This window comes from Eucalyptus grandis, chromosome 3 (genome assembly GCF_016545825.1).
Source record: "Eucalyptus grandis isolate ANBG69807.140 chromosome 3, ASM1654582v1, whole genome shotgun sequence".
NCBI classification, from domain to species: domain Eukaryota; kingdom Viridiplantae; phylum Streptophyta; class Magnoliopsida; order Myrtales; family Myrtaceae; genus Eucalyptus; species Eucalyptus grandis.
The window spans coordinates 2,330,214-2,356,452 of NC_052614.1; the positions used below are offsets into that span (position 1 = coordinate 2,330,214).

At 35.7% G+C, this 26,239-nt stretch overlaps 1 protein-coding gene across 1 annotated transcript; it reads right to left on the bottom strand.

Moving 5' to 3' along the window:
- Nucleotides 1-3,057: 3,057 nt before the first annotated feature.
- LOC108957041 (disease resistance protein RPV1-like) lies at nt 3,058-23,965 on the bottom strand. Its single transcript, XM_039308598.1, has 3 exons — nt 23,316-23,965; nt 21,222-21,906; nt 3,058-3,318 (listed from the first exon to the last, which is right to left on the bottom strand). The coding sequence occupies exons 1-3, from the start codon at nt 23,963-23,965 to the stop codon at nt 3,058-3,060; spliced, it is 1,596 nt and encodes a 531-aa protein (XP_039164532.1).
- Nucleotides 23,966-26,239: the final 2,274 nt, after the last annotated feature.

Consider the following 26,239-nt stretch of genomic DNA (forward strand, 5'->3'; position numbering starts at 1 on the left):
TTGATGGCTAGGTGTTTATTTTATTTGCTTCCACATGTACTTAATCAAAAGATAAAAAGAATGAGTCAATGATGCGTCCTGAGACGTCGCATTTTTAGATCGACCGCTGAGGGATGTGTGCGTACCCGGGATTTGGGGTATGACAACTTTTGATGGAGAGAAATCTCCTATTTTATTTTATTGAAATTTGGCTTAAAGTCACACACTTTTGTTAGAGTGCAAACTTGCTTATCAATGTAAATGCCCCGGTTGATTAGTCAATGATTGATCTAGTATTTGAGCTCCCTTTTGGTTTTGGGAGTTGTCTTGTATATGGCTTTAGTTTTTTGGGTTCCTTTTTGTATGTGGGTTGCAACCCTAGGTGCCCTACAGGTGGACTACATAATATATAAAGAGGAACTTCACACTTTTTTTTAGGATTTTAGGTTATTCCAATTACCCTTTATTCCAACACATGTTATCTCATCATATAGTTTCAAGTACCAACATCAACATGTCACTTTTTTGCGAGTAATTTCATCGTGACAAAAGGGTGCCACGACTACTGAAAGTCAAGATAAAAAAAGTTCAAGGGAAACGTTGGATCCAAAGAGCTACCAACACACTACCAAAAAAAAGAGAAATACTATGGACTAAGAGTAGTATACAAAACTGATTTAAAGAGGAAAAATGTGAGTATAATGCGTAAGTAGGTCTCAAACACCTAATACAAATCTATCTAGCATGCAACTTAGTAAAACCTATTTCAATACTAGGAGTTGACATCCTCAGCATTGGTCTGCCAAAAAAGAGGTGGTATATAAAAAATCGTGATCCAAAGATATGATAAAAAATAATAATATAAAATAATAAATTCTGACATCTAAGTACTAAACAAATGATTAAGAACAGAGGCTCTCATAACTATGGTTAAGCATCATAGATTAGATTCATGTAGAATTGATTCACTATCATCCAAGCACCCCCCAGTTTCTCCTCATTTTCTTCAAAGATCTGAGTTTTCATTCTCATCCTTTGCTTGTTGACCATAAATATAACACAGGAAAGAAGAGTTTCAGTAACTACATTGAGTTCAATGGGTGGAATTTGGCAATATAAATAAGTCTAACTTCCCTGGGCTCTAATAGTAATATCTGTTAAATTAATGTCTCGAATTTGAATTCGGATAATGATTTGTTAAACTGAATTTGTCGATAAAGTTTTTTTTCTTCGAAGGATTGGAAATTGGATGAAGAAAGAAGTAACAATTTCCTTTCTTGGACTTTCTCTTTTTGATGTGCAAAACAAGACAAAAGAGGAAATAAGAGAAAAAACAAAACGGAAGAAAAAAAGGAGGGGTTCTTCAGCTTACCTGCAGCGTCCTAGACGTCACCGAAGAAGGAATCAATAAGTGTGGGGCCCAAAGTCAAATTTTGACTCTAGGAACATTTATATAAGAAAGAATACTAGTTTCCTTTTTCGTGTGTATGTGTACCGATTGAAACTTTACGTAGAAGGTGAGCCCTCCGTAGAAGAAAGTCCTTTGTGTGTGCATGGAGCTGCTCAAAAACCTACGCAGCCGCACATCCACGATCTGCGAGGATTTTGAAGCCGCAAGTCCTTGAAGCTGTGTGAAGCTTTGATTAAGAATGCGAAGCCATACGTAGAGCGTCTTTGTTTCGAGCTTGAACGTGCGGTAATTTTGTGCCGTGAGTTTATGTTTAAGTAAGTTGTTTATTTATAAACACTTTGGGTTTGGGGTTAAATTTAGGTGTGGGAAACACTTGAGCGTGTGAACGATTGTAAACTCTAATTCTCCGATTATAGTGGATTATTTGCTGTCGGCTCTTCCAGTGGACGTAAGTACTGACACTCGGACTGAATCATGTAAATTTATGGTGTCCTTATTTTTCTCGTTTATTTCTCTGGCGATTTCGTGTTAACGTAAATTGTAAAATCTTATCGTTTCCGCGTATTATATTCCAACAATATCGACGGGTACAAAGAGTTGAATATGACTATTTGGTACAAAAATTGACTCTAACAATTGTGAGGGGATATATGCTAAGATCGAAGTGGGCAATAATTTCTTTCCATTTAAATTGAGAACATATCTCTACACCTGCTAATTATAACGTGAATGTATAAACATTCTATATCCAAACCTCCATGTACAATACACTCAAAGCTCAAACTTAGATCAAGTTCAAGTTCAAACCAATGATTAATGACCTACAATTTCCATTATACGCATATAATGGAATCATACTCAAATTAGATATTACTTCACCCTTTCCAGCCACTTAATGTTAATAATCCATGTCATTGCATATGATATCTTCGTATGAAGAATCAACATTAGGATGTTCTGAAAATTATAGCATGTCTCAAGATGTGCAGAAGCATAACTTCCCATAACAAATTCTGTGACATCCTGAAATTCGACTTTGTCTTGATTATATGCAATGGGCTTTTCATTGACACGCTTATGGTTCTTTTTCTCTGAGCTGATCACTCATGAATTACTTAATCTATTATGTGAAGTCGTTAAGAGATATAAACATGGCAGACTTGAGAATTCGATCGGAAATCGATTGCTTGATCGTGATAATTGACGAGGGTCAATACAACACCATTATAATTGTAATGTGATCGGATAAAGGTCGATTAGACGGAATCATGTAAGTGAATTGCGGGTGATTATGCATGATTACAAAATTCGCGTCGAATGGCACTAAGTCGGTTTTCTATCGATTTTATACTTAGTGCTCGTGATTGAAACTTTATGATTTTTATGACAACCGAGAGTCGACTATGAGTCAGAGATGCATAAACGTTGTCACGCCCCGAACCTCGAGCGCTCGCACATCCCTTGGTGGTCGATAAAGAATGCGACATCTTAAGATGCGTCGCCGACCCATTCATTTTAATGCACACGCGGAAGCGAATAAATAATCCCCAGACAACACAGATATGGGATAGAAAAACAGGATACAAATTTTTACAAAACACTCTTATAAACAAATTAGTTTGTCTACAAGAAGATCGGCTTTCAAAAACAAGCTGTCCTACAACCTACTAGTCGAACACATTCATCGATCCTTCGAACTCCACCTCCATAGGCTCCGGGGGCTTCAGGTCCTCCACAACCCTATCAAGAGGGTTAGCTGCACCCTTACCTGGAGCAGCGTTGACCACAACAGCGGGGATATCAAAACCTTGAAGGGGACCTTCCCTATACCCATTGAGCCCATGGTGAAACCACGCCCTGAATCGATGAGGTACCCTCTGAGGTAGGCCCTTATTGACCCAAATAGTGGTCACAACAAGCTCATGAACCTAACGACTCTCAGGGACAGGGATGTCTATACTCCACTCAGTAATCCCTCGAGGCTGTCCAAAACGAACCAGAGGGACCACCATCTAAGAACCTGAAAAGGTTAAGCCCACGACGGGGTGAGACAACTTTTCAGCAAGTTCACCCCCTAAAACCCGACTAAAAAGGTTAATCATATCGTCCTTTCTCCAAGATGACATATAGTCACTGAGCCGATATACAAGCAATTCATTCTCAAGATGACATGAGAGTTATCGAGCTGTTAAATCATACCGCCCTATCCCAAGAAGACATATAGAGTCACCGAGCCGGTATACATGCAATTATTTCTCAAGATGACAAGAGAGTCATCAAGTTATAATAGTATAACATCCATTATCCATATGACATACGAATCATTGAGCCGTTATAGTATTTTTGTTTTGAAAACACAATCGATTTACCATTTTTATCATACTTGATAAAAATACATGTGTGTGGGTACACGGCTAGCTTTAGCCAAAATACAAGGTTTTCACTTTTAAACCTCCCACTATTTTCAACAGTCCCAAAATAGATTTTTAGCGTTGTAGACCGACGCCCGGTAACTTTCCAATTAATTACCAAAATTAATTAATTTAGGAATAAAATCCTAAAATCACAATTAAATCAATTCAGTACAAATTAAAGTTCAAATAAATAAATAGACTACATCACAATAACCGACATAAAATTCCGATTGTCGGTTATCCTAGCCTAATTTTTAGAAAATAATTAAATAATTAAATAATTACATAAAATATTAAATAAATACCGATAAATCCAACTTATGCCTGTAATACCTAATTATACGCCGAAACGGACCTAGAAAATTTCAAGGTTCATTAAATAAATATTAAAACGTGTATAACCGCTAAATACACTAACTAACCACCTAACATGCATCGGCAATTAATTAAATTCACTAATCTAATCTAATCTAACTACATAATCCATCATAGCCTAAACTAATCAATTCCTAAGCACAATTAACATACTAAGCAAGGATTAGTGAGTTAAATTCACTTGATTCGCGATCTGTCTAGTTCAAAACATTGGGAATACAACAATGACCAACTTTTTCCAAAGCGGGCCAAACTTTCGAGGCCTGGAACATCCTCAAAACTGATCACAAAGTTGCTGGAAAACCCATTATTTTCCTCTCAGTTCTTGGCTGTTCGGTGGCTGCAAAGGCAAGAGGATGGCTCGGTTTAGGCGGGAATGGACCGAGAAAGATTTAAAGGGCTAAACCAGGCCTAAACGGGGACTCACAGAGGTTGAAGGCGGGCCAAACGACTCTGACACGAGCTAGGATAGCTGCTGGGATGCATGAACAGAGGTGAAGACTCAACTGAAGCTACAAGCACACACAGGCAAGCGCGGGGCAACAGCGATGTGTGAGATGGCGTATGGCGACGGTGTACGGTCTGGTAGTGGCATGGCTGCTCTGGTGGTCCCTCTAGCTATTGGTGGTGTTCGAACTCAACAAGGAGGAGGGGAAATGGGTATGGACCAGCCAGCTGAGAGAGAGGGAAGAGATGAGCCAACTATAGGGGCCACTCGCCTTGTTATTCCACCAATTTGTTCTATTGACTCAACCACAGCCAAGGCTGTCTTCCATGGCTCAAATTCAGCCAATAAGGTTCTTCTTAAGATATTTGAAATGGTCCAAAATGGGCTAGGTAAGGGGGCGTACGAGTTTCCTTTGGTTTCCTCTCAATTGGCCATCAATTCTTCCTTATTCAACACCACTCGACTTCAATAAAATCATCCGACACCTTGACGATCTAATTGATATTTTTCCTCATCATTTAATCTCACTTACTTCCCAAATTTGCGATAAAACACGGTCCATGATTTTTTCTAGGCAAAAATGGCTTTAGGACGACTTTTTCCCAAAAAGTCTCGAGCTGTAGAAAAATTTTATGAAACTGAGTTAACATTCTTAAAATTTATTATGACGTGACAGAACCTTCAATTTCTAAAATCGGATTCAAATTTACGATTAATTTCAATCCGACACGTTTTTAGCGTGACCTAAGCTATTGGGTAGCTTTCAAAACTTTTTAGTGCAAATGACCCGTGGTCAATTTTCTTCGAGCCACAATGAACCCACTTGACACATTGGCGACTCTCGGTTGTCGTGAAAATATCGAGATTTCAAATACGGACACAGAGTACCAAAACGATTAAAAAATCAAACTAGTGTCGATCGATAAGAATTTTACAATTTAATGGGATCACCCACATTTAACCACTCATCTTAGTCGAACCAACCTATCTCTGATCTCTAATCAATTTACGTCTGTGCCGTAATGATCTCGGTAGATGAACACGATCGAACAGCCGATTTCTAGTCGAATTCTCAAGTCTATTTGCCTTTAAAATCCTTAATAGCTTCCATAGGTAGTCTAGTTATGTCACGAGTGATCAGCTCTGAGAATAGCTCTATAGACACGTTGATGAAATGCCCAATTTATTGAATTGAAAGCAGAGTCAAAAATCCAGGATGTCACATTCCTTATGACCAAACTAAGTTAGATGCCAACGAACCAAATATTAGTGCACATAAACAACCATAATATAATCGCAATATCAAGTACAATCACCACCACATAAACTATAACAAAATCTACATTTGCACTCAGATCACCTTCACTCACACTAGGTTTTTTCTATAAAACGCCAACTCCTCAGTTCAACATCATGTTCTCAATGAAGACATTCAAGCACTTCACACATTGAATAGAAAAAAGAGAGAGCTTTCTCAATTCGAAGCAATTACCAGGAGAGACTATCCCAACATTAGAGGTCCACCCACAATAGACGTTTGTTCTGAATCTGAGATTTCATCTTCATCCTCGTCCAAGTATGTAGACTAGGGCCAGCTTTCTTGCAGCCAAAACACAAGCCACACCACTACTAGTTGTAGCCTTGAATAAATAATTCAACTAGACTTCACTCCAATGCTCCTATAATATGGCCATGACTAATGTGATGTTTTGATACCTCTGTTGGGTAAAGTAATAAGTGCAATACTTGCATCACGCTAAAACATAGGTGGAAGCAATACTTGTGTACCTGAAGATGAATGCATGTGAACCATAAATGCTCTACAGTATCTTTCTATACTAAAGACCCTGATAGTATCTATCATCATGAACATGTATGTACTAGTTCTTAGTCAGTAACTCAGACTGCAATGAACCTACCATAAGAAGATAATTATTCTTGCTGTATTTGTTTGGCCATGAAAGATTCATCTTTTTCGCACTGTGACCTCCCAATTGATCCAAAATTTACAGGAAAACCTAATACTTAAGTATTTTCTTCTTCAAATGAATATATATATATACATATATATTCTTATGAGCATAAATTTGCACATTTTCAACCATCGGAACAAACATGAAATTGTCCATTAGAGAGGCACAATGTACCTATGCCAGTCATATCTAAACTTAAGAGTAGGTTGTAAAAGTGGAAATTTAGTGAGGAGCATGGACAGGATAATTTAGCTCCACCTAGTCAATGAAGTAAATTTGTTACTGATACTGGCAAGCTTATCAAACAATGATACATAAATGAAAGGCCATGAGCAATAATAAGTTTCCAATAATCCAAACTGCAAATGGACACGGTAAGAAGCTCAAGGAAAATAGTTTTCAGAGTATACAATTGATGGCATCGCAATGAGTTGATCCTTAGCTCAAATGTATGGTGGTGTAAATTTCTTTTTACCACTAACAAGGAGGAACTACAGTATGGGGAATGCAGCAAATCTTCTCATGCTCCATCTCTAGGTGTAAGATAGAGTCCAAGATGTGTAATTTCACTGGGTTAGTGTTCTAGAAGTAAGAATGAGACAACCAAGCAAAAGTGTTCTCACAAAATAGAAGCAAAAGTGGCACTACTAGCCCATTAGGGTCATCAAATGCACATTCCTTAACATATATTCAAGTACGAGGCTCCAACTGTCAACACTTCTTTTGCAGTTATGTTAAGGCAGAAAGTATGACATCCATTAAAATTGCAGGCATGGAATAGGATGTATATGCATATGGAGGAAAAACTAAGCTGCTACTCCTTGCGCTAATGAGGAGAGCAAATACATAATAGAAAGAACAAAAGAATAAACATTTTTAAAAGTGGACTAGTGGTTCAACCAATCAAACTGGTAGGACCATGCTCTAATAGTTCGACCACTTGAGCCAATTGCACGTAACGTTGTCAAATAGAATACACATGTCCAAAACAAAAGAAGCCCAGGTCACTCGGCAAAGCTGCTTGAGCACAAAAGATAGGATTCGTGTCCTCGATAGAATCATTCAAATTTTTAATAGACTAAGCCAATACAGTCAACAAATAAGTAATCCACCACAAAATGAAGCAAGAAGACACCGAAGCAGATGGTTGGCATGCCTTTTAGTTAACAAGAGGTTGGAGTTCCAAACCCCAACCCAACTTCAACACTCTTCCTTAAAGTTTTTGGAAGGCCTAGAACTGATCTAAACTAGTTAACAAGCTTGTTGGGTTACCAATTGATAGATACACATGCTTACTGGTTTGACAGGGTCGATACCACCAATTGTTGACCACTACTGTTTTTGCTGTGAAACCAGACTTGAAAGAAAAGCAGAATGTCCTAGTTTTTTTTTTTCTTTTTCTTTTTCCCATCAATGTCTTAAATAGGGAATTGACATGTATAGGAACAAATAGAACTCAAGAGCATCCTATACTTCTCACTAGTAAGGAATCATTACAAAATTTCTGGATCCACATGTTACCTTCAATTGGTCTAACTCCCAATTAATTGCACAATAGGTTGCTGAAATATGCATAAATGGAAGGTCACTGGTCTGCAAGATCATCATCTAGGCATCTCCCAAGTTTCACAAGCATCATTTATCTTATTTAGTAGCATAACAATTTGAAGTTCCTGTTTCCAACGTAATATATTAGCCACATCTGCAAATAAGGGATTTAACATATGATATACCTTACTTTCACCTTTTATAGAGCCAAATCCACACGATACTAACCAAGAGGGATGCACAACAAGATCTAATCTGATGCTTCACATAGCTTGAATTATTTATAAATCACCTTACCACTATTATACCATTTGTAACATCTAAAAAAGACTATTTGGAAATAGATATAATTTGTAAATCCAATTTCACAGGTTCAATTAGATGAAGCAAAGTCAGAGGCATCCTGCAAAGTCATATAGAGAAAAATTAGCAAGAAAAAGCAGTTTGTACTTTGCACATCTAGATCTCCGGAGAAAATCATAGTTTCAGATTAAAGGTATATACCTCATGGAAGGACAGGAAAATGGGAAGGTATCTGGTGGATGCTAAAATAGATGTAGGTAACGGAAAAGCACAAGCTCTTAAGTAAAGGATTGTGATGTTAACACAAACCAATTTAGAACCCTGGTAATCACATTCAATCTCCTGTTATGCATACAAAGAGATCAAGAATTTCACATTTGGTACACATATCAGCCATGAGGACTAGACTTGAAAGGGGGAAAAAGGCAATTACTTCAACCAATAGATAACATCAATGTTTTGTCCCATAATTCTTATTTCTCCCATAAAGGTGGCATGTGTAAGAAAACCTATACATGGAAAACTAGATATAGCATTAATAAGAAGAATCTACCATGAAAGAGCAATTAACGACACATTCAGGTAAGAACTTCTATGCACTAACAACTTTACCAAAAAAAAAACTTCTATGCACTAACAAGATTCTAGTACATTTCGTGTTTCTAATTCTTTTGTCAATACCAATGTTCCATATGTTGAAATTCCTCACAAGTGTCCTTTGCAGATATTCACTGTCCCCAAATCCTCCATGTTGTAGTAATTCTCTGGCATACTAATGCATGTATGAAATCTTGCTGACCTGACTTGGCAAAATACATCAAAGGCAAAAAAGTGCAAGAAATTACAATTGATCCTTCAAAAAGTGAGAACCTTCCAATCCAATGAGAAACAACAATCAATCCGTCAATTTTAACCCTTGTTACCATGCGGATAATTAAAATAATGCTGGACCCACAAAAGCCACAATTGACCACCAGCAAATGACCGTAACTTGAGTCAACCTTATCTAGTTGAAGTGCTCTAAGTATTTATGGAGACCGTAGCAAGATGACATGAAATGAAGAACCAACTTAAAACCCAGGAGTTATTTACAGGTGCATATCATCAGTTTAGCAAGTAATTTGGTCACATTGGATTAAGCATGATTCAACTGTTAGAGCACATGAAAACAATACTAGGCTTGACAGCATATTATTTTGACCTTTAATGCATGACCAACTTCCATTACACCATGGTATTAGAATTCTCTAGCACACAAAGGGGTAGCACAACCCAATGAAGGCCTACCAAAATAGCAGCTGGAGTACATGAAGGCAATACTAAGCTGACCATACTCCGCAGTATCCAAGGAATACTAAGCTAACCAACTTTCTCACTTCAAAGCAATTACAAGGAGAGTTTTTCATAGCCCTCACCAATTGAAGTGATGAAGCACCAACTTTGAGTCCTCTGTGACCATCACCAGCCAACACTTCTCTGGATTCCACTTCGTCATCTTCACTTGCCAATCAAAAATCGAGCAAACTTCACAAAATCGAGTTGGAACAATTGAGACAACCAGCCATTAGGTCGTAAAGGAATGTTGGGAGCCAAACCTAAGAGCTAGTGGTTTTTCAAACTAGAGCTGAAACGGAAGCTTGACGCACAGTGGCCCTTTGCTAGTCTCCATAGCTAAGCCAAAAACGCAGCACTAGTGTGGAACAAATCACAAGGATGCGAGCCGAAAGAGGGCTTGTGAAGGATAGAGCTTACAAAAACTAGAGGAAACGTGGGATGACAACATGCAAACAACCTTTTACCATTCCAAGGATGCATTGTTAGGGCTTGGAGAAGCTCAAGAAACATCGAGCTCCTGATCCTTCTATGATTTCATTTCTTTTAGAAGCGCATTGCAAAAGCTCTCTTGGGTATTTCAGCATTTACATTAACTAGTGGAATAATAACTGAATCCTGTAAGTGAGTAAGATGAAATCAATCCAGCAACTAACATCAACAAACTACGAATAATACTCCAAAGTTTACGGGAACTCGCTTTGTCAAACTCGATATTCTTTTTGAACTCTTTGGATCCAACTAATGGGGCTTCTAACGTCATCAACATAGAAGCTTTGATCAAATTAATATAGTGTATTTAACTCAAGATGGTTGTTTTGTGGGACATAGTATGATTCTTTTCCTTATCATTATGTGCTATTCATGCATTAGAATTAATGCAAGACAGTTTTCAAATGGAATATAGGATATTAAAAATTCTCCTCAAGAAACTTATGGAAATGCTTCCTGTGCTTTTTTTTTTCAGCACGTATATGAACTAACGAGAGCTTATGCACAATATAAGGAATTATTACACATTACAGCCAATTATGTCAAAGGATATTCTAGTTAATGTCTTGTCTGGTTCAATAGTTTAGGTACACAACAGATGGCTTTACCAACTCTACAAACATAGAGATGCATTCTTTGGAAGCCTTGGAGTAGGTATACCCCGGGCTCAAACCAAATGAACATAGATCCATAGCCAAAAAAAATTGAATTGCAATTTTCTCAATCGATCCAAATAATTCATGATGCTCTTGCTTCCACCTTGTTTGCTAGTTCACTCACAGCCACACCACTAGGAGAAGAGTTTGTGCTTGCATTTGGCATTTCTAGATTGAGATGATTATCTAAATCTACTAACACAGACAATTCTGTGAGATAAAATGCATGAAACTCAATGGTCATACAAATTTTATCCCAAGTCAGTAGCATATGCATAGTAAGGGATGCCCTATCAACATACTCCTTTTGCATTGAAATTCACTCTCAAGTGTACCTTAGAAATATGCAGTCATGAACTACATGATGAGCATAGAGCAAACTAAAACCTAACATTAGAAGGACCACCATATAGGGTCCTTCATTTAGAATTTTCTTCTACCTATACAATGACCTTTGGCATGCTATCAAAAGCCTATACACATCAGTCTTTCAGTACTTCCAAGATTCAATGTCGAGAATCTCTATTTTCCTACATAGGATGAAGGATCTTACTTGAAAACTAATGACAAATGATGTGCTTAGAAAGCCTTATCATCTATTTCCGCTACTGACATGACAGGCAGAACCATTTTGCACACATTAACTTCCATGAACATCTCCCTTGGATTCCTTGAATTCAAGTAAGAAAACGATGGTGACACTATCAACCAAGAAATAATAATGACAAGACCATACATCTTGAAAGATATTGCAAGCAGAAAATACAAATGAAAATTGGGTAGTAGATCTCAAAAGAGCATAAGTCGAGGATTACCTATTTTATGTACCTTCATTAGAAAATGTAGATCCTTCCAATATATTCCTCATATGAGTCGTCCATATGCTATGATCTTAATCCTCTTGTTTTGCCATATGTAATCTCATAATATCGATAAATCCGCGTTCTAGATGATTTTGGAATTGTTTTGAGCGATTTGCATCCAATGATATTCGATTCTTCCAAAAACTCTAACCTATCGAGGCCTCGAATTTCAACCAAGTTATCGCAGTCTCTAGCTTGTAATTTCTTCAGACTCTCAGATTTTGGAAGGAGTAGCCTTTCAATTGAAGTGCACCCAGAGATATCCAGTCTTTCCAAGGACTCCAACCTATCGAGGCCTTGAATTTCAGCTAATTTCTTGCACGAATTAGCATATAACATATTCAGACTTCTGGATTTTTGAAGGTCTAGCCTTCCAATTGAAGTGCACCTAAAGATATCTAGACTTTCCAAATACTCCAAACTATCAAGACCTTGAATTTCAGCTAAGTTTTTGCAGCCTCTAGCATCTAATTCCTTCAGCCTCCCAAATTTTGGAAGGTCTGGCCTTTCAATTGAAGTCCAATATCTGATATCTAGATTTTCCAAATACTCTGACCTATCGAGACCTTGAATTTCGTCTAACTATAGCTTTAAATTTCTTCAACTCCTGGATTTTCGAAGGTATAGCCTTTCCATTGAAGTGCACCATTTGATATCTAGCCATTCCAAATGCTCCAACCTATTGAGACCTTAAATTTCGGCTAAGTTTTTGGAGCCTCCAACTTTTAATTCTTTCAGCCTCTTGGATTTTAGAAAGTATATCATTTCCATTAAAGTGCATCTTTCGATAACTAGACTTTCCAAATACTCTGACTTATGGAGGTCTTCAATTTCAGCTAAGTTTTTGCATCCTCTAGCTTGTAATTCTTTCGGCCTCCTAGATTATGGAGGGGATAGCCTTTCCATTGAAGTGCACTTTTTGGTATTTAGCCTTTCCAAATACTCCGACCCATCAAGACCTTGAATTTTGGCTAAGATTTTGAAGTCTCCAACGTATAATATCTTTAACCTCGCAGATTTTGGAAGGTCTAGCCTTTTAATTGAAGTGCATCCATTGATATCTAGACTTTCCAAATACTCCGACCAATCGAGGCCTTCAATTTCGGCTAAGTTTTCGCAACCTATAGTAAGTAATTTCTTTAGCCTCCTGCATTTTGGAAGGTCTAGCCTTCCAATTGAAGTGCACAAGTCGATATCTAAACTTTCCAAATACTCCGACTTATCAAGGTCTCGAATTTTAGCTAATTTGTAGTGGCCTTCAACATTCAATTTCTTCAGACACTCGAACTTTGGAAGGTCCAACCATTTGATTGAATTGCAGAATAAGACAATTGAGCTTTCCAAATATATCAATTTGTCAAGACCTCAAACTTTAAGTAGATTCTTGCAACGTTTAGTGGATAATGTCCTTAGATGGATAAACCATGAAACATCAAGTGTTTCAATAAATCCACAATCCTCAACTTTCAAGCATTTCAACTTGGAGGGTGTATTTAGGGATTGTGTGTAGAAAATTATTCACATAAACAACTAATCAAGCAAGAAGAAACATATTCATATATGATTGTAAAACACCGAGATCAATAAATACAGCGGAATTAAAGCGTATCTGTTTGAGCCATTGCTTCACTTGAACAAAAGTAGACCACTTTAATAATCAGTGATCTATTGGAATGATAGATCTTTCTCTCTATGACCTATTTCGATATAGCAGCTTTCAATGGGATTAAAGCAACTGATAGGTATTATAAGCTAGAGATGGGACCTAGCAAACCCTAATCAACAGCGTGTCAATTTGGCCATTCCCATTATGAGCTTCAATCAAACACAATTGCATACACTTTGCTGCTCAACCAGGCCCGTTATTAATAAATGACAATACCCAATTCAATCGGATCACTTTAGGGTTCAACAAATATTGGAATATTCATTAACCCGATTATTTAAAATAGAAAATTAATTAATTAATGTAAGCCCATATTATAGGAAATTTTCAACATTCTCCCACTTAGGCTATATTAATTAACTTATTTTATTTTGCAAAAGATTATATATTGAAAACGACATTATCAGGTTAATAACTGAAAATTTTGTTTTGTGTGGCTACAACTTTAAAAATAATATTCCAATAACAGCATCTCAAAATCAATCCAATCATATATAACCTTAGTATAGGACTATGGAGATTAATGTATTAAGAAAATGCCACAAAACAAGACCTTCCATAATCACATATAATAAGCATTATATTGTCATGGGCCTAATAGTGTAGTAAAAAGTAGCGCCAACATGTGATCAAAATATACATTATTTCTTATCGATCCTTAATGCAATTTCTCAATGACATGAAACTGTATTAACGCAATTTCTAAACAACATGAAATTGCCTCAGTGCTATTTCTAAACAACATGAAATTGCACAATTATGTCACAATCCAACATGAGATCTCTAATCAATGATATCTAGTCATCTTTAAACTAAAATTTGTTTAAAGATATTGTTTTATACTTCCATTTCTCAGTCAACAAGTGAAAAGATAACAATAGAATCAATAACAACAATCATAGACATCATAAAAGTATTATCAGTCAGCATATAACTATAATATCCAGAAAAACAAACTATACATAGCTCCCACTAACAAAAAAGGTTAAAAGAGTCTAAAGCACCCATACTCTCATACATGGTCTTTAAACAAAATGGGTCGTAAATCTTTTGTTGAATGATCAGCTAACATGGACTTATTTCTAATATTATCAATCATAATATCTCCTTTTTTGACCAAATCCTTAACATTATAATATTTTATCTCCATGTGTTTGGACGCATTGATAATCTTGTCATTCTAAAATAAAACACAGTTGTAGCGTTGTCACATATAATGCAATAAGATCAATTTGGGCAATGAGCAATTCAATAAAATAATTAGCACATCACAAACTGCCCTTTGGGCAGAGTGTATAATGCACCATTATTTTCCACAACATGAAGATTATGAAATGATAACAAGGAGAATTACACATAATTGTCAATGATCCATCCCCTTTGGGCAGACAAATCATCTAAATTATACATCTCCATGATATCAATTTATAGAGACGATGATTTTACCAATATATAGATTATGAAAGGAGAATTACATATAATCTTCAAGGATCAATCCCCTTTGAGTAGACAAATCCTTTAAATTATACATCTCCATTATCTCAAAATAGAGAGAAATTACTCTAAAAAATTTATCCCCTTTAGACAGATAAACCTTTTGAGTACACATTCCCATCATTCATCTCTAATATATCAATATAGAGGGGAATTACACATAACTTTCAAAAAAATTATCCCATTTGGGCAGAAAATCTTTTTGAGTCATACATCCCCATCTTTTAATTTTGCAATTCATCTTCATGCAATTTTCAAATTAATATACACAATAATCCCCTTTGGGCAGATAATTATATATACTATTTTTTATCAATAGGGAATTTCAACAATTTACAAACTTTAACAATTTGTAAATAATGTTCCATTTAATCAATGCCCAAAAATTCATCAAACAATATGAAGCACTTTACAACATGTGCTTCCCAAGATATATTGCATTTATCAAGCAACAATTTTTGCCATTATTTTTTTTTTTTTTTTTTTACTCACTACTCTAATTTGTACTCTGAGTGGGAAGAAACGTTCATGTACATTTGAAGGCAGAGAAGAGTTCTTAAAAATCTTCATGCCCAAATGACAATCAACTCGAGAAGGTCAACATAATCTAGACAATTTTACAAGATTCATTCTTTGACCCCATCAAGAAATATGATCACATCAACTATGATTTCCGGCGATTGCCACCACACACATATCGCATAATGCCTTGGCACCCTAAGACCTTACATGCATAGCCGGTAGAATACTTTCCCTCGATCTAATGCTTTCTTGCGGCAAATAATCCAAAGAACTTGTTACCCTGTTCAAGACCGCCACTGGTACACTAATGATATTGTGTGCAATTGTTTAACAAGATACTCGAGCAAAATAGTAAACCATGAAAGCTTGGGATATTGATCAAATTCTTTGATCAATCAAATGCTGAATTTCAACTTCCATCAATTCGAATTAGTTTGCAGAAAAGGTACCACTATGTAATAGCATAATAGAGGTTCCAATGAGGTGCACTCAAAAAACAAATTTCCAAGAGCTATATCATAAACAGTGTATCATCCAGCTAGCCAAGTTTTTTTGAATAAATAGATTTCTATGTTGCGGTCAGTGGGCAATAATTTTCAGCATGAGATAGTTATTCTCCTTATTTCTAAGACTAGCTGGAGAGTCAACACAAAGACCAAGAGAATCACCAACTTATGCGAATATTACCATCCAAGAACCTTCACTAGATAAGATAGTAGAATGCTTCACCCAATTGAGCACTTACAACAAAATAAGTGATAGTAATAGTAAATACTAAATTTCTGGACAAAAGAAAGGCACATACACTAATTTCCATGACTAGTTTACCAATAATGAACAAATGAATTGTTACGATTTCTATTTCCTTCTAGGGTAAAGAACCATCAATTAGAAAATCGATTTCCAGAATAGGGACTGGCTTCACTTTTTACTTTTCCCTTCTTACTTTTCTTGTAGAGTTTGAAACTGGACTTTGATTCACAGTCAAATACCTGAAACCCTTTAAATTGGCCTTTGTGCGGGTGCTCGAATAACTGCACGATTTTGGCGCGATTATTAAGCACACTTAGCAGATGGGTGTTGTGGGGTCTAGCTCACACCCAACCTTTTCTTTTTTGTTATTTTTATTCTATTTTAAATTATTCTTGGTTTTGGACGTGAGCCCAAAACAAACATTAAAATCAAGGTTCTGGGTGAAACATAAAAAATAACAAGAACAGAACCCTCGGATTACCAAAAAGGATCGCGAAAAGAGGCAAACTCGATCGTGACAACCGGACGACAGAACAAACGCTGCAAGATCTAATGAACTCCACAACCAATCTGACTATTCTAGCCATCGCTGACCCAGCACGTGACATACCCTCGAGACCCTTCACGACGAATCCACGACACGTTCAATTAACCCCCAAGAATCAAGAGGACACGATTGGATCTAAGCCTTCTATGGCCGAAATTTGGTTTTCTTAAATTTAAGCCCTAAAGGCTTAATTTAATACAACAAAAGGATGCCTAACAATACCCATGCAACGATTTGCAATGAACATCAATCAATTGCAAGTAATTTGAATTATTAACCCTAGAATTTCAAATTTCAAATTCTCTCTCAATTCTCAACGAAATTATGTAAATTATATATGGTTGAAAAGATCTCGACATGTAAAACAAAAGCCCTATGGTTTCGGGATCAATCGAGCAAAAAATCCACATGAAAAAATAATGCACATATTCGGCTTAAAGAGGAAAATTTTGAATTTTGTTCATAAAAAAAAAAAAAAGGTTCTACAATCATATATGACTTGCTCTAATACCACATGTAGAAAATATTCACATAAACAACTAATCAATCAAGAAGAAACATATTTATATATGATTATAAAACAATAAGATCAGTAAACACAACGGAATTAAAGTGTACCTGTTTGAGCCATTGCTTCACTTGAAGAAAAGTAGATCATTATGATAATCAAGGATCTATTGGAATGCCAGATTTTCCTCTCTATGACCTATTTCGATATAGCAGCTTTCAATGAGATTAAAGTAACTAATAGATATAACCTACCCCTTTATAGGCTAGAGAGGGCATCTAGCAAACTTTAATCAACATCGTGTCAACTAGGCCCTTCCCATTATGGGCTTTAATCATACACAATTGCCTACATTTTGCTGCTCAACCAGGCCCATTATTAATAGATGCCAATACCCAATTCAATCGGATCACTTTAGGGTTCAACAAATATTGGAATATCCATTAACCAAATTATTTAAAGTAGAAAATCAATTAATTAATGTAAGCCCATATTATAGGAAATTTCCAACATTGTGGTGATTCCGGTTCTTTAACGTCCGTCGATTGGGAGCATTTGGAATTCTTTAATAGCATTGATGGAAGCACGGGATCCACTCGAGAAATCCTCAGTCCCAAACTCGCAGTCTCTTGAGATGGGTTAGGTGGGAAAGCAAAGGCAAACTTCGACAGGTGAAGTGTAACTCTGTTAAGCCGGAAGGAAGGACCGGTAGCGATTGGAGCTCCTTGCAGCCAGCAAAATTAAGGTGTCGTAGAGAAGAAAGATTACACATGCTTTCTACCATTATCCTTTTCAGCTTGTCGCAATTAGAAGCATGTAACTCTCGAAGATTTCTCAAACTCCCAATACCGGTGGGTAATTCTTCTATACTGCTCTGAGAAATGTCTAGAATCTCTAGATTCTCTAAAGACCCTATGCTATCTGGTAATGCAAAAAGGGATCGAGTATCGCATAGATTGAGTTGCTGCAGTGCTTTTAATTTACCAATTGAAGCATCGATTCGCTTCAGTCTCCAACACGATTTGAGGATGAGAACCTCCAACTTCTTGAAAGCTGAGAGGAAGTCTGTATCTTTCAAGGAACAACGTGAAAGGTCAAGACATTTGAGCTTCCCTGCCATCTGGTAAAAAAAAATAAATAATGATTGTCAAAGGGTGAGTCTAAGGGGATTATGATTCAAAAGAAATCATAAAAGTGAAGGAAAAAGAAAAAAGACTTTAGTTCTTACCATGAAAAAACTCCATCCTTTCCATTTCTCATTTATGTCGCTATATTGCAATTGGAGTACAGCTAATTCCTTTACGGGAAAATTGTTTACTTCAAAATTCATGGAACAATTTGTCAAACTAAGCCATTTTAACCCCTTCATCAAATCCTTAAAATCTCCATTGAGATGTGTCATTTTCATGTGAAGATATCTTAGATTCGTCAAATTCTTGAATTGTTTTTCTGTGTAAATGTGATGTGTCTTTTCATGTGAAGATATTTTCGATTCATCAAATTCTTGAATTTTTTTTTCTGTGTAAATGCCATATTCTTTATCCTTTTCTAGCTCAAATATTCTGTCGAAGCCTTCTGAGTGACCTTCACTCAAAATAATCGCCTCAATCTTGTCCGTTCCCTACAAGTAAGAATCAACGGTCATTAGTACTATATCCAACTAAAGTAATCAAATATTATTTGTTCATATTGCTATTGATGTGCATTAATGGGTTCACGAGACGAGCAATGTGAAGATATGATTATCTTTTATGCCAATAAACAATATTTACAAAGGCTAACAAAGTGAATGATGTCGACTTCCATTTCGAAATTTGGCCATAAGCATTTGGATCTTAAAAAGAATTATGATGCAATGGCTCGTATAGAGTAAAACATTTCTTTTTTCAATGGTCATTGCGTAAAGTACACTTGATGTTATACCTATACATGTATACACACGCCTATGTATTACATTTAAGGAATTTATGTTCCTATCTTATTTGGTAAGTTTTAAATCAGTCCTTGTCCTATGAATATTGGTAAATGGGATACTTAACGTAATATTACATAAAATTAGTGTCCCTTCAATTCGCCACTAAGGAATAATGACTAAAATTTCATGAGATATACGGGCATCGTTAGCCCTATTATCTTAATGTTAGCATCTAGAGAATATAATTCTATGATTTATACATCCTAAGTAGTTGTGATTTATATATCAAAACATCAGAATCGCACGATGCACCAGCGGAGAAAAGAGAAAAAAGAAAACACAGAAGTCTGACAACAAATTCACCCTTGCCACAGCCAAAACGCATTTTACACACCTAGAAAAAGTATCTTCATCAGAGAACAAGCGAAATTGGCATGGGTGAAAGGATAAGTAAGAGCTTGAAAAACCTCGGAAGCAGCGAGTCGACGTGCAAAACTTACCTCACCACAGATTCGACGTTATTAAGGAGACTTCTACCCAAAAAAATTCAGGTTAAAATGTCAGAAAACGATTTTTTTTTTTTTTTTTAATTTCGACGCATTCATAACACTTCAAAATGTTCCATAACTGTTCCAACTACTCCAAAAGTCAGAACGGAAGGGGGAAATTGAAGAGGCCACGAGATCCCAGCCAAACCGTTTTTGATGAAAGACACTAATTTCTCGCCATCAATTCAGATAATTAAAATAACTATTAAAAAGACTTATTTCTAGTAACTTTTACTCTTCATCTTTTGTTTTTTTCTCAAGAGCATGCACTCTGGCTATTTTTATTTAGTGGTATATACCTGAAACTTGTCGACACGCCCAATCCTAAATGAGTTTTTTCGTAGTTTTCTGGAATTTGAGCAATGTTTTATCTTTTGACGGGAGAGCAAGATACTTCCTGTTGGTTTTTTATTAGTTGCGGCGAGCAATCTATCTCGCCGTCTGCTTAAGCCTGTCTATTTCTTGCCAATGACAAAGAAGGACAATTAGATTTTGTCTAAATGAATCTTGGAAGTACTTGTTAAGTGATCTGGCTGAAAAAATAAATTATAAGAAGTGGTTTTTATTAAAAGTACTGATTTAACATAATATGAAAACGTGAAAAACGTGTGTTAAGTAACCTGGCTGGAAAAAAAAAACTCTATATGAATTGGTTTTTATTAAAAGTATTGATTTAATATAACACAAGAAATCGCTATGGTCATCTTAAAAGAAAAAAAAATTCTCAATGAAGAGGGCCATTTATTAAGTGAAAAGTGATACGTGAAATACGAGATTTTGCTAACTAATAAATCAAACAAGAGATTTAATTAGTGTGTGTGTGTGTATATAGCAACATACACTTACTTTCATATGATAGGGAATATTAATATATGAGAGAAAAACCATAAAAAGAAATACGTTCTAATAGGGAGCAACCTCCCTTCTTTCTAATCATGTCAACGAAATATTTGAGGGCAATAATAGTGAAGGTTAGTCCACTAGAGGAAGCATTAAGTAGTGGACCAATATTACTATTAATCGTAGAACATGGAATAAACGAGAAAAAAAACGAAATGGTTACCTTACTTTCCTTTAGCACTTCTTGGACTTCCTCATAGTCCCATAACCTACTACGGCACCAAGGCATCTGTTGATTTTCTTCGCGAACTATTTCCCTACCAAGATCTCTCAATTGATCATGCATTCTGAACTCATGATCACTTCCAACTTTTATTAATGACATGAATATCAATACTTCAATTTCCTCCTCTGGAAAAAAGTTACAAGCGTCCCACATGTAGGATGCAATTTTCTTGTCAATGCCAATAAAAAAGCAAGCAATATCCAAAAAAATTTGTTTTTGTTCATAGTCCAATGCTTCGTAACTTATTCTTAATTTTTCTCGCACTTCCCTATTTGGGACTTTTTTTAACTTCTTTATCATAGTACTCCACTGTTTTGAGTCTTTTCCACACAATAATGAACCAAAAACCTCAAGGGATAAGGGAAGCCCTCTGGCAATGGATACAACTTCAAGAGTGAGGTCCTCAAATTCCCTAGGAGGAGAGTCCCTTCGAAATGCATGTTTGCTAAACAAAATCAAAGATTGATTTTTATCCATTTCTTTATGTTCATAGTTGTAATCCACCTCAGCTTGCTCAAGAATCCTCTTGTTTCTACTAGTAATAATGATCCTACTTCCCGAAGAAAACCAATCATGATTACCAGCCAAACACTTCAATTGAACAACATTATCCACATCATCAAGAAGAACGAGGACCTTTTTACCTTTAAACCTAGAGGAGATGAACTTAGTCCCTTCATCCTTATCACAAACTACATTTTCTTGCTTCAATATATCATTGATTAACTGATTCTGTAAATAATGTGCGTCATTACGCTTCCATGATTCCCTTATATCAGCAATGAAGCTACGATGCTCAAATTGATTAGAGAACTTGTTGAAGATGGCTTTAGCAAGCGTAGTCTTACCAATGCCTCCCATTCCATGGATGCCAACATATAGGGTGTCATTAGATTTATTATCCACAAACTCCATAACCTTCTTCACATGACCATCAATTCCAACCAAATTCTCAGAGATGACCAACTCAAACTTTTTCTTCAATTCGTTCAACACTTTTCGGACAATCAACTTCACCAACTTTCCTTCATACCTATCAAACGTGACAAGAGTTGAAATATGTGGAAACAATAATATTATATTGTTTTATCTATAGAGAACACAATAAATCTAGAGATAGATTGAAAAACTTTAAAAATCATTGCAGTGATTCCTCCCTATATTATCATATATGCTAAGTCTAAAGTGGGAAATGATGGCGGTTGCTTCACATGACATGGCCCATTCCACTGTTACTCCAACATAATTTATCAAGCTAGGAAAAATTGGAGGATATCACTTATGAATTGTAAATATTGTATATAATTTGGATTTGAACCAAATATTATACTGGTTGTTTATTGAAAATATTAGGGATGATGTGACTGTGACTTTGAAAATTCTATCGAGCATTTGAATAAGCAAAAAATCAATAAGCCCTTCCAAGATGAGAGTTAGCCATCAATCAATAAACAAGTCATAGCTTTTGATGAGATGATTTCAAGTCCTGTAATACCAATCCTAAAAGTTGTTCAGATTGTGATATTGTGAACTACTTGAATGCAATTGAAGCGATTTCTTCTTGTTTGCACATTTCTATGGGCTTGTAAGTTTCTACTAGTGTTGTCGATTTAGAATCATTCTAGATTGGTGCACTTATCAGTATTCATTGCCTCTAGGGATGATAACGGGTTATACTTTATTTTCCTTTTGAGTATCTATGTTCTATGATTTTAACTGATCTAATATTGAGTTTATGGGGAAGTAGAAGAATAATTTTTACCCAAAATAAGAAAATTGCTTCAATATATGCAAGTGCATGAGATAGAACTTACTTGTTGAAGATTGGAAATGCTTTGAAAATTATTTAAACAGACATATAATAAAAATAATCCTTTTTTTACCATCATCTTACATAACCAATGAAACATTTCTTTTGCCAAATAATTTTAATAGCAACTAATAAACGATATCAATAATTTAATAAATGTGGCTTGGGAAGATAAATAATTATGGCAAAGCTTGGACGCTATGATGTTATGAGCTTTAAATAAAATTCACCAATAAGTTGTACCATTAATCTCAAATAAATAAGTAATGAGAGAAGTTTGTGACAGAGATTAATGTAACATATACTATAAACATGAAAAAAATGGCACAATATTACAAAATCTTTGAATATAAGAGTATAAATTCATTCAAAAAAAAATTATTCAAGTGAATGGGATCATAACAATAAAATTGGTCAATATCATTGAAGCAAAAAACTAAAAAAAGAACAACTTATAGAATTCATGCACGGTAGGATCTTACTGCCAACAACATCTTACTATTATTTTACATATAAAAAAAAAGGGATGAAAATGAAGCAGGTAGAATCAGAACAGCCACTAAACACCCACACATAGTAAAAGAAAGTATAGAATGTTTTGGCGAAAAATTTCACTTAGCGAAAAATTTTACCCATCGGCTTCGTATCCTTTCAAGGTGCTGATGTCATGGAGTGCTTTCTTCCATTTTCCTAGAATCCTTGGGTCGAAAGAAGACCTCTCACGCAAACGCCTCTCATGTTCATGAAATGCGTCTCCAAATTTCCCCCTTTGATGTCCGACGTCAGCTGGTTTCACTTTGTAGAATATAGGCAACACTATGTGCCCATTATTATTCTTGCACTCCATTATCTGAACTAGTTCATCCAGGCACCAACTGCTTGTACCATAAGTCATAGAGAGAATGGGGATCAAGATATTACTGTTCCTAATGGCTGCCAAAAGCTCTGGTATGATGTTCTTGCCTTCGCGGAGCTTGTCATTGTCTCTAAAGGCATCAATTCCGGCATCAAGGAGCCCATGATAGAGGTGATCGGTGAAGCCATGTCGAGTATCTGGACCTCTGAAGCTCAAGAACACCTCGTAGCAGTTTCCAAACACCATCAAAGAACTAGATGCATTGTTGTTAGTTTCTGTCGGAGACAAACTAGATCCAACGGAATTAGTTTCTGTCAGCATAGTCATCGAACCAGACGCACCGGTATCAACATCTTCTGCATTTCTACTCGCATTAGTTTTCCTCTTCTTAATGGGACGATGCATTTCGGCCTGTGACTCTGCCATTGAGTTCAGCTTTCAAGCCTAACGGAGAAAAACCAGAATGCCCCTCGGAAAACAGGAAATGCCTTCTTGCCTCTTCTATTGTGGTCTGTTAAAATATCAATACACATGAAGCCGCAGATTTGTTTGGAAGATGAAAAGTGTAGAGAGACTTATGACGAGACTGTGACATGGATTTGCAGAAGAAGATGAATTTTTTTTTTTTTTGAGGGGGGTGTTTGGCGGAGAGAGAGAGATGGAGATTCGTCCGGTCCAATATTTTCCAAGCAAGTGCTCGGAACATATAAAGATATCAAAGCGTCAGGACAGTAAAGAGTCCCCTGCTGAGTCCACTGCTTGCACCATCGAATTGTCCTTTTCTTTTATTCATTTATTTTCCATAAGAGAAGGTATTTTTGTTAATTATATTTCAGCTCTTGATCCCACTTTGGAAATTTTTTGGTTGCAATCCCATATGGAATTTACCCTTCTTATTTGAGCCTTTTAAATATTACACTGTCAAACCGACAAACTTCTTTTTAAAACTGAAATATTGCATCATAACATTCACTTATTCTAAAAAATTATGTTATTTACGTGTGTCGATCATCATAAATGTTATGCCACTTTCTATTAAATTTTTTTTTTTTAAAAGGAAAGAAAACTGACGAGAAATATTCACATGCTCCAGGTGCTAATGTCCAGGAGTCAATGACAAAAACATATTCGACCCAAACGCAAGATGACAAAACCATAGCAGTCAGATTGGATTTTGTTAATAGATATCTATAGCACGCTTAATATTCAAATAAGGAAAGTTTATTCTCAAACTTCAATCTGATTTTTTTTTTTTCAAAATCAACACTTATAAATTAATACAAAAAAGAAGGCCAAGAATAGATGGCAAGCATTAATCAAGGCGGCTTCTTTCTTTCTTATTAAGAGGAGATGTCACTGATAACATATGATTTATGGGCATATGAATCTCATCGCTGTCACATGTTCCGCCAAAAACACCCTTAAAAGACATCCCCCTAAAATAAGAGCAAAAATTTCAACGACTCCTTATAATAAAAGTCACATAAAATCAAAGTTTGCCGGCCATCTAATCTCCAGGTTTAATCATTTAGTGACGGTCCATACATCTCTCCAATATTCGATTGTCAACCGATTTTTACCTTTTTTCTTTCTTTTTTTTTTCCGGGCCAGAGTGACTAATAGGAACCCAATTAGAATCATTTGTAGTTGTTGTCATCTGAAATTAGACCATCCATCGAATAATTTAGATCTTTTTAATAAACATCTATAGCACGCTAAATATTCAAATAAAGAAAGTTCATTATTTTCAATCTTCAATCTGATTTTTGTGAAAGTCAACACTTATAAATTAATACAAAAAAAAAAGGCCAAGAATAGATGGCCAGCGTTAGTCAAGGCGTCTTCTTTATTTCTTATAAAAATGAGACATCACTGATAACATGTGATTTATGGGCATATGAATCCCATCCTTGTCACATGTTCCACCAAAAGGACCCTTAAAAAAATATCCCCTTAAAATACGAGCAAAAATTTCTACGACTCCTTATAATAAAAGTCGCATAAAATCAAAGTTTGCCGGCCATCTATCTAGTAGGAACCCAATTAGAATCATTTGTAGTTGTTGTCGTCTGAAATTAGACCGTTCATCGAATAATTTAGATCTTTTTAATAAACATCTGTAGCATGCTAAATATTCAAATAAAGAAAGTTCATTATTTTCAATCTTCAATCTGATTTTTGCGAAAGTCAGCACTTATAAATTAATACAAAAAAAAAAAAAAAGGCCAAGGATAGATGGCCAACGTTAGTTAAGGTGTCTTCTTTATTTCTTATAAAAAGGAGACGTCACTGATAACATATGATTTATGGGCATATGAATCCCATCCTTGTCACATGTTCCTCCAAAAAGACCCTTAAAAAATATCCCCCTAAAATAAGAGCAAAAATTTCGATGACTCCCTATAATAAAAGTCGCATAAAATCAAAGTTTGCCGGCCATCTATCTAGTAGGAACCCAATTAGAATCATTTGTAGTTGTTGCCATCTGAAATTAGACCGTCCATCGAATAATTTAGATCTTTTTAATAAACATCTGTAGCACGCTAAATATTCAAATAAAGAAAGTTCATTATTTTCAATCTTCGATCTGATTTTTGCGAAAGTCAGCACTTATAAATTAATACAAAAAAAAAAAGTCCAAGGATAGATGGCCAACGTTAGTCAAGGCGTCTTCTTTATTTCTTATAAAAAGGAGACGTC

Excerpts from the sequence above, each read along its gene's own strand:
- LOC108957041 (XM_039308598.1), bottom strand. The coding sequence starts at position 23,965 with ATGGCAGAGTCACAGGCCGAAATGCATCGTCCCATTAAGAAGAGGAAA. Across the intron at positions 21,907-23,315 it reads AAAGGATACGAAGCCGATGG|GTATGAAGGAAAGTTGGTGA; the intron begins GTAAAATTTTTC and ends CACGTTTGATAG. Across the intron at positions 3,319-21,221 it reads GGCTTCCCTTATCCCTTGAG|GTTCATGAGCTTGTTGTGAC; the intron begins GTTTTTGGTTCA and ends GAGAGTCGTTAG.